The following is a 15,652-nucleotide window of genomic DNA, read 5'->3' as shown; positions in this document are numbered from 1 at the left end:
TCACGAACCAATAAAATTGCCCACGACGTAGACATCGGTGACGCAACTCCAATGAAGCAGCATCCTTATCGCCTTAATCCAACAAAGCAGAAATATCTTGATACAGAAATTTCCTACCTTCTTGAGAATGACTTCATTGAACCAAGCCAAAGTAGTTGGAGCTCACCATGTATTCTTGTTCCCAAACCCGATGGAAGTTACCGCATGTGTACTGACTACCGAAAACTAAATCACGTAACTAAACCTGACAATTACCCGATTCCACGGATGGATGATTGTATTGACCGAATTGGAAATGCTAGATATGTTTCTAAATTTGATTTACTAAAAGGATTTTGGCAAATTCCTCTCACTGAACGTGCTAAAGAAGTTTCAGCTTTTGTTACACCACATGGTCTCTTTCAATACAAAGTTATGCCATTTGGCATGCGTAATTCTCCAGCAACATTTCAACGGCTTATCACCAGTCTCATTGCTGACATTGACGGTTGTGACGGTTACATTGATGATGTCATAATTTACAGCGATACTTGGGAAAACACTTAATAATTATGCACGAGTTCTTCCAACGTTTAAGCGAAGCTAATCTAACAGTCAATTTGTTGAAAAGTGAATTTGGTTGTGGCCAAGTGACTTATTTAGGACATATCGTGGGTCAAGGTAAAGTCAAACCAGTTGATGCTAAAGTACAAGCTATAGCCAACTTTCCAGAACCAACTACCAAGAAACATGTCATGCGTTTTCTCGGTATGGCAGGATACTACCGCAAGTTTTGCCCAAATTTCTCTTCAGTCGCTGAACCATTGACGAAATTATTACAAAGAACATTAAATTCTTCTGGACAGAACAATGTCAGTTAGCTTTTGATCAGTTGAAAGCAATGTTGCAAAGCTCACCCATACTATCTGCACCAAACTTTTCATGTCCATTTAAACTAGCAGTTGATGCCAGTGATACAGCTGCCGGAGCAGTGTTACTACAAGAAGATGACGAGGGAATAGATCATCCAGTTTGCTACTTTTCCAGAAAATTTAATGTAAACCAACGAAACTATTCCACCATCGAAAAAGAATGTTTAGCTCTTGTCCTTGCACTTCAACATTTCAACGTTTATGTCTCATCCACCAACACACCCCTGTTTGTATACAGCGACCACAACCCATTGGTATTTCTGCATAAATTACGTCAAAGAATCAACGACTTTTACGCTGGAGTCTTATACTGTCGAGTACAACATAGAAATCCGTCACATCAAGGGACGTGACAACCTCATTGCAGATTGTCTTTCACGACCGTAGAACATTATAACATTGCGACTTTAAAAGAAAGCCCTTGTGTGCTTTCTTTTTCTCCAAGAGGGAGGGTGTTACATGATAGCAACTACTATCATGTAATATCATTTTTATATCATATTATAATTTCATATAAAATTAATTAGAACGTTATCTAGAAGCTTGCTTACATGCGTAAACACTTTAGAACCGCAACCGCATTTGTTGTTATTGTGGTTAACTATATCTTGCTGTAACATACTGTATTGCGTATGGGATGTAGGTCACAAAACCACAATACTTCCGATTAGATATTATATATATATCAGTAGTTTAGACCACTGAGTACAACCTACGAGGACAACCAACGAGCACAAGCTACGAGGAGACAAACTTAGGAGGCATAGCCTACCGAAGTAGGTTGACAAGCTACAATCTACCAGACAACTATCTTGGCTTCTGTGCCATAACTATCTTTTGGCTTCTGTGCCTTTAATCTATTTGGAAAACTATTGTGAGTCATTGTTGGACTCACGAACGCTCAAGAATAAAGACTCGCGGTTGTACTCAGACAGAGGAGATAAGTTTTACTCATATTTATTGATATAATTATTGAGACACTTATCTACTTTTATATTTACGCGTTGATTAATAAATTGTTTAAGAAATATAACTGGTTCACACTATCTTTGTTGCGTGTGGAAATAGAACCAAAATTAATAGTTATTCTTTCGGGACCACGTACGTAACAGCTATTACCCATGTATATAAAGCATCCATTTTCACCATATAGTACATTGTATAACTACCAAAAACTTACATATGACAGTTCAAAAGTATTTATTTAACAAAAGTTTTTCAACGCATTTATTATCCAGCGTACGTACGTTGGACGGCTATTACCCACGTATATATAACATCCATTTTCACCATATACTACATTGTATAACTACCAAAAAGCTACATACGACAGTTCAAAAAGTATTTATTTAACAAAAAGTATTTTGCAACGCATTTATTATTGTCACAAAGGGATAACTTAACTATTGACGACAGGTGATACAACAAGCAAATGGTTATGACTGTGGCATATTCGTGACAAAATTTGCGAGAAGAATAACAGAGGGGGTAAAGTTGAGAAAAGATATCATGATTCTTAATCACTTCGTTTACTCTGTTCATATAAAGATAGTGTTCTTTTTGATAGGGAGAAATTGGTCCTGGATACTGTCGATATCCATGTAAATAGTAAAACTTAAAAAACTGATTCGAAGCTTTGCCATTTAGCGAAGCAATTTGTAATGAAGCAGAATTTAAGTTTAAAGCTGGTGCGTATAAATAACATTCTTATATTTATAACAAGTGATGTAAATAATTTTTTTACAAGTAACGACGTTACATATAATTGTTACTTTTGCAGAAACTATATGGGTAACTATGAAGTAATATTTTGTACAGATAAAACTATTCATAAAAACAAGTTTAAATTTTCGAAAACGAAACTATAACGCGTTACTAATGAATAACGCGACTAAGAGTGAGAAAATAGTCTTTGTAGGCTATTTTCTCTCAGGATTGTATTTAACAATGCGTAACATATTCCTGTGCCAAATATGGAGTTTTGTGAAAAGAAAAAGTTATCGTATTCCATGTAAGAAACCATGGAGGCAAGAGGCTTAATACACGAATTGCACTGTTCAGCAGCTTGGCTATTGTACATATTGAGCATGGGGTACAATTTCATGTTATATCCTTCAGCATCCTACACATAAAGGACGGTTATAAATCAACAAATTTTGTGAAAACATAAAAACGGCCATTTTTGGATCAATAAGTTCGCTTCAAGTAAAATAGGAAGAGTATGGCAGTTTACCTGAATGATTTTTCCAATGAAACTTATCAACAACAAATTTTGTTTTCTTAAAAAATGCTGGATCTCGGTTCAAACAATACTAGTGCAATCTGCAGGCATTATCGTAAATGACCAACTCTGGCGCTAAAGAAATAAAAATATTGTACATAAGCATATCATCAGGCACATTCGGTTATGTTACTGCACATTCGGTTATGTTACTGCACATTCGGTTATGTTAAAACTCTGTCAGGCGACTAAACCGTCACGCAATCTGTCCGATTCACTGATAATACTCTGTTTGTAGCACCATAAAAGGTACACACATACGTAACTTACCATCAGGAAAACGTGTTCGTAAAATGGTAAATGGGATGTTTGGTGATTCGTGATCTCTCGCCTGTTGATGAAATTGCGCATTTCAAACCTAGTATTGGACAAAAGAAAACAGGTTGTTATTTTATAACTATAAGCTGTGTACAAAAACAAAGTGAGAGAAGTCACCATCATGTATAAAATGCTTTCTGATACGTAGATGAACACTCGTATTTACTAATTAGCAGACCTGTATATACTATATATTACAGATAAACTTCAAAAATACTTATCTTCCATCTAGCAATCCAGTATCAGACTCTCTTAAATTATTTGGTAAGAAAGTTTTCTGTATTCCAAGAGTTGTTCCATCCATCACCACCTTTTGGGGAATTCTTCCACATAATTCACAAAAAAACCCATTGTCAAAATCAATATTAAGCAACCTTAACAAGAGAAAATTCAATAACTTAATAAAACAAGCGATCACTATCTCAATGGAATATTCATATTTTACAGCTGAAAATGAAATGATGCTTACCGTATCATGGCAATGATAGTGAGACAAAACTTAAGTTGTTTCCTTTGGGAAATTAAAATTACCCGAAGACACTTGCCTTTGTACATACGCAACATAATATTTGTACATAGGTAAACTGACAAGAATAAAAAAGAAAAAACATTCAAAAGAGATAGGGCGAGAAAATTAAATAATGGACAAACGTAGCTACTAATGCTTCGGCAAACTTTCATTAAAAAGTACCTCAACGTTATGAAAAGCCGAATGTAACTTTTAGAACGGCATGAGATATTGCATATGATCCAAACCATACAATCCTGTTTTCAATGCCATCATAATGCTTTTTCGTAGCACAAGAGGAGCAAGGTCTACAATACACTAAATAATTTATTTAAGTCAAATAATTATGAAGCAAAGCGCAACCTATAACAAATCAGAACTTACCCTTCACATCATGGATTGAATAAAAGTACGCAACTGAACACACGCCTACGTACAACCATTCATCTTGAATAGAACGTTTATCCCACTCTGCACCACAAGAACAAATACCACTTTCAGATGGCGCCAAAATTTTATGACCATTTTTTTCAGGAAGATCAGTAAAATCGCTTGCATCATTCTCATTCAAACAAAACAAACAAACAACATTTATATACCGGCCAGTATTAATCCCCGCCAGGGGGGTTGACCGGTCCATGAATTTTTCCACGCCACACGTCTCTATCTCTTGCCATATCTCTCGTTATACCCATCGCCTTCATATCACTGTTCACAGCATCCATCCATCTCTTTCTCGGTCTACCTCGTTTGCGTACTCCATCAACATTCATATGCAACGTTCTACGAATTTCAGCACTTTCTTCCCTCCTTTCCACATGCCCAAACCACCTCAAACGCTGGCGCCTTACCCAATTCGATACACTCAACACCAACTCTTTCTAATCTCTTCACTTCGAATCCTATCCATCAACGTTACACCACACATCATCCTAAGCATTCTCCTTTCCGTCGACGCCAATCTTTCAGGTCCTCTGCTTTCGGCGCCCAACACTCTGCTCCATATCCCCAAACCATTCCCTTCTGCTTCAACAAGTCGACTTTCCGCACAACATTCCCGACAACTCTCTAAAACTCCACCACGCTGCTTGAACTCTGTTCCTCACCGCTTGCTCGCACCCTCCACCATCATTTAACACATCGCCCAGATATTTAAACTCGGATAAACCTTCCAAACTCACGTCACCCAGTTCAAACCGTTCAATCGCGACTCGCCCACCACTTCGGCACGTCCCGCACTCAAAATCAGTTACTCTTGTCAATGCACCACGGACACCTGAACATCTTCCATGAACCCACTTACCGCATTTCCACATTATCGAATTCACTCCAACTCTTTCCCCACACACCACATGGCCATTTATCACTGTCCTTCACCTCCACCTGCCTCGAGCATCTCATGCCCTTCGTCTTTGCCTCATTCACTTTCAGTCCCTTGACTTCTATTGCCGTTTTCCATTCTCGGTACCATTCCATGACTTTCTGCTTCGACTCCGCCACCAAGACAATGTCATCTGCATACAACAAACACCAGCATCCTTCTTTTCTTCTCACTTCCTCAAATAATCAAATTGTAATATTTACAAAATGATAAAAAGTGCTAAATACCATACCGATAAAGGAAATAGTACATGTAAAGCTAAAAGGATGTTCACCTTGCAGATTATCTTGCATACCTGTTTCAAATAAAGAAACCTTTTCTTTGCTAAGTGTAGCCAATTCAAAATAGTCTCACATCTCTGGTGTAATTCCAAAGGAAAACTTAAAAAGTGCCAATGGAGAATCCATTTCATCCTCTTCAACGATTTGCATGGCTATTGCAAGGGTTGTCACATGAATGCAATGATATGACAAGCAGCTGCAACATTTTAACTCGGGCTGGGGCGGTGTTACTTTTGAATACACAAAAGTACAAACCCCCCATGGACTATTCACTGGTTTTACAGCAATCCACTGAACCTCCTGGATGCTCTGTGAAGCATTTTGGCTGCCTTCCTAATTCGGATACCAACAAATGATCTTGCATTTCAATCTTGCAATTGATAATTTCGTGGCAACATCTACATTCTTTTGGATTAACCAAGAGAGGAACACGGCAGTTACCACAATTGCACCTAAGAAAGTTATCTGTCCAAATCTTCGGCAACAATAAACAAATTTTCCAACTTTTCTTACCAAGAATCAAGAGGAACTTCATTCTGCATTCTGCGTTCGAGCTCTTCTGTTTGGCGTCTTTGTTCTTCTGTCTCTCTATTATAGTTTTCTAACCACTCATCATCAGCAAGTGGTTCGTTTTCATATGCTGCAGCTTGGCCGTACTCAAAATCGCCATCGGTTTTCGGAGTGCATTTGATGACGATTGATCTTCGTCTTCTAAATCGAATTCCCGACTGTTCAATTCAATATTTTCCGCTGTTGTTGTTGTACTCGACTCAGAAGCGGATGTCGACATGTTTCGTACAATTTTTATATTAATTTCAAAGCAATATATAAAGAATTGTTATTTCACACTGTGTTGTTTTGTATGCAGCGCATTCATACGTTCCTTAAATGACGTTATAAGAAACTATCAGTATTTGAAAGACTTTAATGAAGAGAATTCACTAATGGAAAAAAAATTTTAGAAAATCACTAATTACACTAATTATCCAACAACATGGCCACTAATTAGCCAATAAATGAACTAGCTTGAACATGATATCTTGGGAACCAATGATCCAAATTCTATGAGTAAAGTTTTTTTTAAAAGCTTAGAACATAATCTAGTGCTTGACACTTTTCAATTTTTTATTAATTCTTTATAAAAAAAAATATATTCCAAAATTTGATTTTCTTCAGTAATTTTGCATTTTTGGTACACATTTTATGACATAACGAGTAAATATTTCATCAACAATGCAAAATTTCAAAATTTGAAAAATGTCAAGCACTAGATAATATTACTAGCCTTCAATATACAAAATTTCAGGCATCTCAGACAAATAACAAAGATATTATGATGTCACAAAGTTCTTACTACGTACTAAAATCACCAAAATGAGAAAACAGCATTTAAAGTTTACATAACCTATATTATACCTCTGGAAGCCCTAAAAATTGCCAGCTTCATAAGTAACTCCTTCCTTATGTTTAGCATTGTTAATATAATTCTTTCTAATGTTTCTTAATGTTTTTCTTTGCTTCTTCACCTTCTCTGAGCTCTTCTTTGCCGACAACTTTATCCGATGATGATCACATTGTTGAGCCCCTTTACTTGGAAACATTCCAGGAGTTGTGTCCAGTTCACTTAATATCTTTAACAAATTTATGTCCTTATCATTAAATTTAAGTATAGCCAAGTATGTAGCAAGAGCAACAGTCTCTTGTTCAACATATGTGGTCTTCGGACATCTTTCCCATATCATGGCCTCTCTTTTGCCATGTACCATCCAAAGATATTCCACATTCTGGTGCTCCATTCTCCTCTTTAACATGCATAATATTGCTGAGCATGTTGTCATTGGCCAATTGTTGAACAACTGGTAATAGCTTTTCATTTTGGATCACTGTAAAGCTTCAGCAAGTTTTTGGTGGAGCCATATTCATGACCTTGCTGAATGTGACATTGCAGCTTTCCCTCAACCAATTTCTCGAAATGCTAGGACTGCTCGGACATTAACTTCGTGTAAACAGCCTTTCTTTTTAGATGTGTTGAAACTATACTTCCACTCACATTCTTCATTCTTACATTGAAGAACAATATAATGTGCATAGCCTTTCCTTTTCTTTCTCAAGTCAACATGGGATTCACACTGCTTTCGCAATCAGGGCTTTTAAAATTTCTTGAAAAACAGCAAAGACAAGTCCATAAACACGGTGCCTTCTTTTGCAGTGTGTAGATTATTAAAAGTTTCGCCAAAGCTCCACGTTTGATGACTTATTTTCTTTCCAGAAGGGACAGGGTTTGCGTCATCGTTTCCGCCATGTTTTGACTTCTTTGCCATTTTTGATGGCGGAGTTCTAACAGCTTTTCTCTTTCTATATCGACTATTCCCCATTATTTTTCACTCTTATTATTATCGGAATAACAAAAGGAAAGGTCCGAAATACTAACAAAAAGACTTTTCGCCTTAGAGATACAAAATTATAATGTTTTTTGAAGAGCAACTTTTCGAACAATGCGAGCACGCGATCATCTTTGATTTGAAATTCTAAGAGTTACCATGGTGCCAAATTGCAACCAATCACGATGTAACTTAACGAGAAGGCTTTGAATAACATCCACCAAACGTAGAAACAAAAAATTCGCTTTAGAAGGGGAGTTTTTTGGGTGAAATTTGGGTAAAAATCCGTTGCTAAGGCGTTGCTATGAACCAAAAACTATAAGAAGACAACTTGGAAAGCATTTTTCGTGGGTAAATGATAGTTTTAACGAAAAACGATTAGAATATTCATAAAAACCACAGCATAAAGTACCGATAATGATCAAAAAAAAATTTTGAGTTTTTAGAAAAAATAGTGCCTTCAATTTGTATATGACCACCTTAAGTCCCCTCAGAGGCGCAGAAATTTCTCAAAAGCAAGCTAATTCAAACCGCCAAAAAAACTTTGTTTTTATTTTTTTTACGAAATTTTCTTCGAAATCATATTTTCCACAGTCTAAACTTTAAAAGTTCAACGAATTTGGAAAGGCTGTATGTGCACTTTAATATATATATCAGGCACGTAAAGCAAATGGTGAATATGACTTTACTATTTTTATCATACATTTAGTTTATACTACTTAATGTATGTACTGTAGGTATGTGGCTATGTATGTATTTGAGTATGAATGTGTATACCTCAATAGTCATAAATAAATTCAATTTGCCCTGTTGGCTATCACCCTAATAGCTATATAGAAGCTCCTGAACTTAGGCACAGGATGTATGGTAACAAATTGTGGGGTATTAGAAGGTTGAGAAACTATATGTGTATTTGTACAAAAAAGTTATTAACAAAATATACTTCTTCAGGTCGCATCTCATGGTAGGAATGATCACTGAAAACAGACTGCATCATGGATGTGGATTCTGCATTCATAAAAGAAATTCGATGAGATAAATATGTTGTGTAAATAATCATTCACAAGTTTTAACAATATTTTTGCTTGTAAAGCTGTGCTGGTTAACGTCCACATGTAATAAGAACAATGTCGAACAAGGGTCTTGTAAAAACACAGAAGGATGACTTCACAAGGGTTTGAAATGTACAATAAACTGATATTTAAGGATGAAGACATTTCCTCCCATACCACATGAAGAACTTTACATTGAAAAAATAAGCCAAATACAAATTTGAGACATTCACTTCATGCAATGTCAGATTAATATGTAACAAGTTCTCACATCTTTGACAAGGGTCTTCAAACAAATAGTATGTAAGTGTAAGTCAAAATTTGGTGAAGCTGTTCAGACACCTTATATCCTGAAAGAGTAACACACAACACTTACTTTTTTCAATAAAATCTTTGGCTTCAGTACCAAACTTTCTATCATACACAACCAGATATTTTTCCATTGCTAATACATGTATGCAACTGGGATATGGTATATCTGACAAGTATAAAAATGTTGTTTGGCCTGTTTTAATAATTTCATTTCAGTAACATCTATTTTACATACCTTTTTGAGGATCTAATTGTATATTATTAGGTAGGGATTCAACAAATTGCTTTCTATTTGCATCACATGAGCAGCACAATATCCAACCATAGCCATCAAGCAATAGGTGAGGATATCGAAGAACAATTACAAATGAATTATGCTGAAGAAAAAAATACATGCAGATTATAGCACCAAAAAAAGAGTATTGAGTAATATCATTTAGTTGGGTATATACCCAACATTGAAATTATGGAAATAAAATTTGACATCACCATAATTGTTCTTTTGTTTGCATTATAATCATGATCAACAAAGGATTGCTGATGATACATTTGATGCAAAGTCAAACTGTAACAATATATAGTGGCCAGTGGGTGACAAATGACTCTGAAAGAGCAAGTATACAGTAATTATTAATGTTCACTGTTTCAAAATATCTATTGTAATATATTTTTATGTTTGTTGAGCACATTTCTACGAGATGTTAATAAAGTTTTGCTACACAGTGTCTCATGCATAAGCAATCAACAAGCATATTGTCAATTTATAACACATTAAAAACATGACTAGTGGTAAACAGTATAAAGTATAACTGTATAAGTGAGAACTACTTGACTACGTTGACATGGTTGTTTAGATTCCTCTGTAATAATAGAGATAGATTGCTTGGTAAAGATATCTTCAGAATCCTACAAATAAAGACCATTATTTAATTTAAAATGTGTACATACTTTTAATAAGTGTTGAAATAATGCTTGCCTTCTTTAAATTACTTCAAAATTTTTTAGTTTTTTCTAGTGAAAGCAGTCCTACATATAGCCATTTCCAATGACTTTTCATGAGAAACAATATCAATATGTACATTAAAAACCTGTGTTTTGGTGGTTAACTCTTGGTGCTTGTCATAATTTTCAGCAATATCTTCACTTTGTTCATTCTACATATAAATGAAAAAAAACCATAAACATAGCGTATTTTTATATCTACATAGTTTTACAATATATGTAAACTTACCAAATCCCCAAATTCATTTTCTTGTTCAAATTGTACAAATTACAGTTACCTATACTAATTTTTTCTAGGTTCAAACAACTTGACAAATTTTTGAATTTTACATTATGCCTTTGAATTTTTCTTTTTGTCTTTTGGTAAAAATATCAGTGAATGACTTAAAAATCAAGTTTATCTAAAATAGTATTTTGTACAAAGTAACTATACATAATTGGAAAAGTCTCATGTTGAAGACAGATGTCGCTTCTTTTACTACATTGCTACTCTTATTCTTTTAAATGATATCGTAATTGTTCAATAGACATAAAAAGTTCTTTGCCATCAATTTTAGCTTCTTCCACACTCAACTTCATTGCAACCAATGCATCTTATGTAAATTTTTAATCACCTGGAATTGAAAATTGTATGGATTTTGTCAGATGATGCAGTACTGTATTTAATGTTTCATGCATGCCATGATAAGCTTTTCTTGAGCAAATATTTCAAGGTAGGAGCAAAATTTGGCACATCATTGAACAAAGTAGTTTTTATCTTGATTTTGATGTACTAACCTGTTTACTACACTGTGTAACAAACAATTCATTTACAGAAACACCAGATGGCATTTATAAAACTTTTAGCATAAAGCAAACCTTTACACACCATCATTATGATTGTCCATAATCTGTCAAATTGTCCAGGCTAGCTGTTTAATACAGGTATTTTTTATTGTACGACATGTACCAAAGATCCCATTAATTAATCCTGCACTGCATTTGATTTCAATACAGCTCTGTCCTTAATATTTGCTTCATATTTTCAGAAATATATCATGAAAAAATCCTCCATTTCAACTCAGTTGAAACAAGGAGTTTTAAGATATGCATATCTCGATAAGAACTGGTTGCTTTGCCTCGTCTAGCAAGCGATTAAATAAAGAACAAATAAGACTGGATAAACATAACTTAAATTATAACTTAGGAGTAAAAACATTCACAAAATATATACCATCACACTTCAAGTATTGACTTAAAACAAAACACTGAACATTTTAAATAGTAAACAATCTTACGATGCTTACCGGTGTCATGAAATGTTTCCTTTTCTGGCATTACTTCAGCATCCGTATACCAAACAAGTTTGCAGCATGTTTTAAAGATAAAATTTCTAAAGTTTCTGTGCTTGGCATTGATATTTTATATAATCGCAATTGTGGTTGTCAAATCCGGGTGGGCGAAAAAAATTTCATTTTATGAGCCCGCGTCTTTCCGCTGACTTTGACAACCAAAAGCGGTGTCACAGTGATATGGGTATCCCCGTGTTTTGGGTATCCCCGTACTTAAATCACTAGTGTTATGGGCATCCCCCGTGAGGATACCCAAAACACTAAGACCATGGCATATGGCCGAAATAAATTAAGACCATGTAGCTTGAAACGAAAATTGGTATTTCTAAAAAGGACATGTATGGAAGTAATGACCAGACATTATAAAGGTGAGATGAGCAGCTATTGCTAGCTAAAATATTATGTCTTTATTGGTATTTCATGGCATCTTGTTTGAATTACGTATGAAATGCTTCATAGATACCGTTGACATATAAATTTGTTGTTGTGATTTCCATTTTTTTTCATTCTGTATTGCGAAGTACATTGAACGTATACTTTTGAATAGACTTGTAATTTAACAGTTTTAGATTGTCTTGAGTTCATTCAAACATAAAATGATTTAACTAGGTAGTGTCAAAAACTGTCAACAATTACGCACATTTGTAACAATGTCTTTTCTTGTGATATAATCAGACTTTTTTACCCCTCTAAGAATACAACATAACAACTAGGAGTTACTAACGCAAGGGAAGTGCTGCCCCTCCACCAAGTAAGGTAAAACAGTTTGGAAACTGCTATTGCGTGTTTTCCATCATTTATCATCTGCCATAAACAATACAATAATGAATGGTAAAAATAAAAATACAGCAAGAAACCGCAACAACTCGTATACTTTGTCATTGCATAAAGACAAGCTAATTGTGTCATCTTTTATTTTCAAATTGTCATATAAATCAATTTATAGAAGTAGATGCAAGAAGTAACACTGTATGTATGTATAATTATGCTAATTTCAAAATGGGATAATTGGATGAACAGTTTTCAAAGCTCATTTTACAAAAATTTGCATATTGTCATTTAGAACTCGGCCAATAACAATTTGATTTTGTAAAATATGATTCTGTAAAAAGCCACATGGTTGATGTAAACATTGTGGACATTTGAACAGATTTTAACCTTGAAAAGTTTTTTGACTTTGAAAAGACATATGGTTCCTATTGAAAATGTTTCATATTTGTCAAAAGCTTAAAGTTTTGTTTGCTTAAATATTTTAAGACAATTCACAATTCTGATTTTGTTCTTTAGGTTGAAATAAAAACATGGCATGATTTCTTGTTTGATTTGTGTCATTTTCTTTTAGACTGCTTTTGTGAAGCTCATTCGCCTTATTAATTGTAACCTGAGAGATAATTGTAACCTGAGTCTAGCAAATCAATTTTTGCAATACAACCAATACAATATGATGCATGGTTTACTCGCCATGTTTAATCATGATCGTGACTAAAACACCACACGCAATACACGAGTAACAAGTACATAATGAGTAACATATGAGTACATACGAGTAACATACAAGTACATACTGAAACCAACCCAGTCTCTTCCTTAACTCTATATGCTAATTGTGAAAATACCTCAAATATAATATAATATAATATAATATAATATAATATAATATAATGGACGCTTCAAATTGACTTATAGAGTCAATTTGAGGGTATTTTCACAATTAGCGTATAGTTAATTTGAGGAAGAGAGACTGGAGAAACATACAAGTACATACAGTAACATACGAGTACATACGAGTGACATACGACTATTTTCTGGTCAACAAATGAGAAACAACACAATTTCTTCAATACATTGATATTTGCGTTTATTTTTCCTTGTATTTGTGTGGACTTTGGGGCAACCATTTGATGGATTTAAATGCTGAAAAGGTATTTTACTTTCATACTACATTCATTTGTATGTTTTAGTTGAATTTGTTATAGATATTTTGTCGATGCGATTTGCCAGTATTTGAGCGCTTTTGAAGCACTTTCACCTAGGAAATACATATTTATGAAAGCGATTATACATTCATTTTGACTCTGAAGATGACTACCGCTAAGGTTGTCGAAACGTCAGTCGACAACAACAAAAACAGTCCGTCTCAGGACTATACGTAACAGTGCAACTCTCATTTAATTCAAATATATATAATGTAAATTTATTTCATGTAGCATGTTTTGAAAGCATTATTTATACGTTGTTTATTTAATCGCTTTCATAAATATGTATTTCCCAGGTGAAAGTGTTTCAAAAAGCGTTCAAATACTGGCAAATCGCATCGACAAAATATCTATAACAAATTCAACTAAAACATACAAATGAATGTAGTATGAAAGTAAAATACCTTTTCAGCATTTAAATCCATCAAATGGTTGCCCCAAAGTCCACACAAATACAAGGAAAAATAAACGCAAATATCAATGTATTGAAGAAATTGTGTTGTTTCTCATTTGTTGACCAGAAAATAGTCGTATGTCATTCGTATGTACTCGTATGTTACTCGTAAGTACTTGTATGTTATTCGTATGTACTCGTATATCACTCGTATGTACTCGTATGTTACTCGTATGTACTCGTGTGGTGTTTTAGTCACGATCGTTTAATCATAGCATTCCAATTTCTATCCAATCGGCATGCACAAACGACGCGCAGTTCACCTTATATGGAGGTGAGTGCTTCAATGCTCAATCGATTCTCGTCAGTCATACGTTTTCATCATAAAATTAAAAGATAAATTCCTTGCCATTTTGAATGAAAACATTTTTTTGATTCTTTTAAATGTCTTGATTGTTTTGATTCTTTTGAGTTTTTAAAATGCTTTTTGATTAAAAGTATGTACGTTGTTTACTCAACCGAACAATCGTCCGCATGTTTACAAACGTAGAAACGGACTATATTATAAAACTGTAGTTTTGTTTCCATTATTTCCTTTATAACATTTTGATAGAACCTTTTTTCCGATGATTCTGTGCGACTGCGATAAAATGATGTATAGTTATCGCAAAGAGCAAACGTTTCATCATATTCATAATTCATATCTCATGGTTGAACTCGCACCATGCGTTTAAATTATTTTTGACGTTTTGTTAAATCCACACCGATATTTCAAGTAATAAAAGCTCGAACGAAAATAAATACATGCTTACACTATATTTTGCTCACCGTCTGACCAAAGAGCGCAAGATAAAAAATGTGAACCGAGCTGGCTAAATACGGCACGGTGAATCGATTTCATGTGTTTTTCGCCAAACGAGATACGTGTAATTGATGTCGGTAATCACTCGATTTTGGTATCTACTGTATAACGTTGTTTAGGCCGCATATCTATTCGGATTCCAGACATTTAAAATCAAAGAGAAACTGACAGGAGTTCCGAAAGGTTCTACCTTATTGTGATTGTTCTTCCCCCCTCATTCCGTAAAAATCCCCCCCGGAAATGTTAACAGACAGAACGACAAAAATCGAGATTTTACCTCTATATAGGTCGAGTAGAGGAATGGGCCGAGACATGTCAAGATTAGTGTGCTGCCACGCTGATGCGTGGCAGCAATTAATGCCCAACATAAAGTTCTGATTAGAGCCATAGAAATAGACCAAAAAAAAACAAATTGTAAAATTTAAATTTATTGTGACGTTTCGTCTTTACCATAGACAAATAATAAATAGGACAAATCCTCAGACAAATAATAAATAGGACGTTAAGACAAGGTATTATATTTACAAAAAGGTGTTAAATTACTACTAAAGGAAGCGGTGTCGAATGGATACATGATAAGGAAGTTTGGAAGTGAAATGAAGAGAAATTAAAAGAGGTTAAGTGGAATGGAGTTTCCTTGCACATTAAGTGAAGGCTTGTGT

The 15,652-nt window shown here is 34.5% G+C and overlaps 1 protein-coding gene and 1 long non-coding RNA gene across 3 annotated transcripts; both read right to left on the bottom strand.

The window, feature by feature from the left end:
• Positions 1 to 8,679: 8,679 nt before the first annotated feature.
• LOC124433612 lies at positions 8,680 to 9,960 on the bottom strand. The gene is made up of 4 exons (XM_046983401.1): positions 9,915 to 9,960; positions 9,661 to 9,802; positions 9,490 to 9,591; positions 8,680 to 9,069 (listed from the first exon to the last, which is right to left on the bottom strand). Exons 1-4 carry the CDS (start codon positions 9,915 to 9,917, stop codon positions 8,963 to 8,965), a joined length of 354 nt encoding a protein of 117 aa, XP_046839357.1. The 5' UTR covers positions 9,918 to 9,960; the 3' UTR covers positions 8,680 to 8,962.
• Positions 9,961 to 10,002: 42 nt separating this feature from the next.
• Positions 10,003 to 10,686, bottom strand: LOC124433613. 2 transcript variants are annotated; one of them, XR_006944519.1, is made up of 4 exons: positions 10,657 to 10,686; positions 10,514 to 10,579; positions 10,254 to 10,331; positions 10,003 to 10,029 (listed from the first exon to the last, which is right to left on the bottom strand). It is a non-coding gene; the product is annotated as an uncharacterized LOC124433613 (long non-coding RNA). The 2 variants fall into 2 exon arrangements; XR_006944518.1 differs by lacking the exon at positions 10,003 to 10,029 and having other exon boundaries at positions 10,053 to 10,331.
• Positions 10,687 to 15,652: the final 4,966 nt, after the last annotated feature.

This window comes from Xenia sp. Carnegie-2017, unplaced genomic scaffold, assembly GCF_021976095.1.
Source record: "Xenia sp. Carnegie-2017 unplaced genomic scaffold, XeniaSp_v1 HiC_scaffold_131, whole genome shotgun sequence".
Lineage (NCBI taxonomy): Eukaryota > Metazoa > Cnidaria > Anthozoa > Malacalcyonacea > Xeniidae > Xenia > Xenia sp. Carnegie-2017.
Note: the sequence above shows the minus strand (reverse complement) of the source record. Positions and strands in the feature narration are given on the sequence as shown.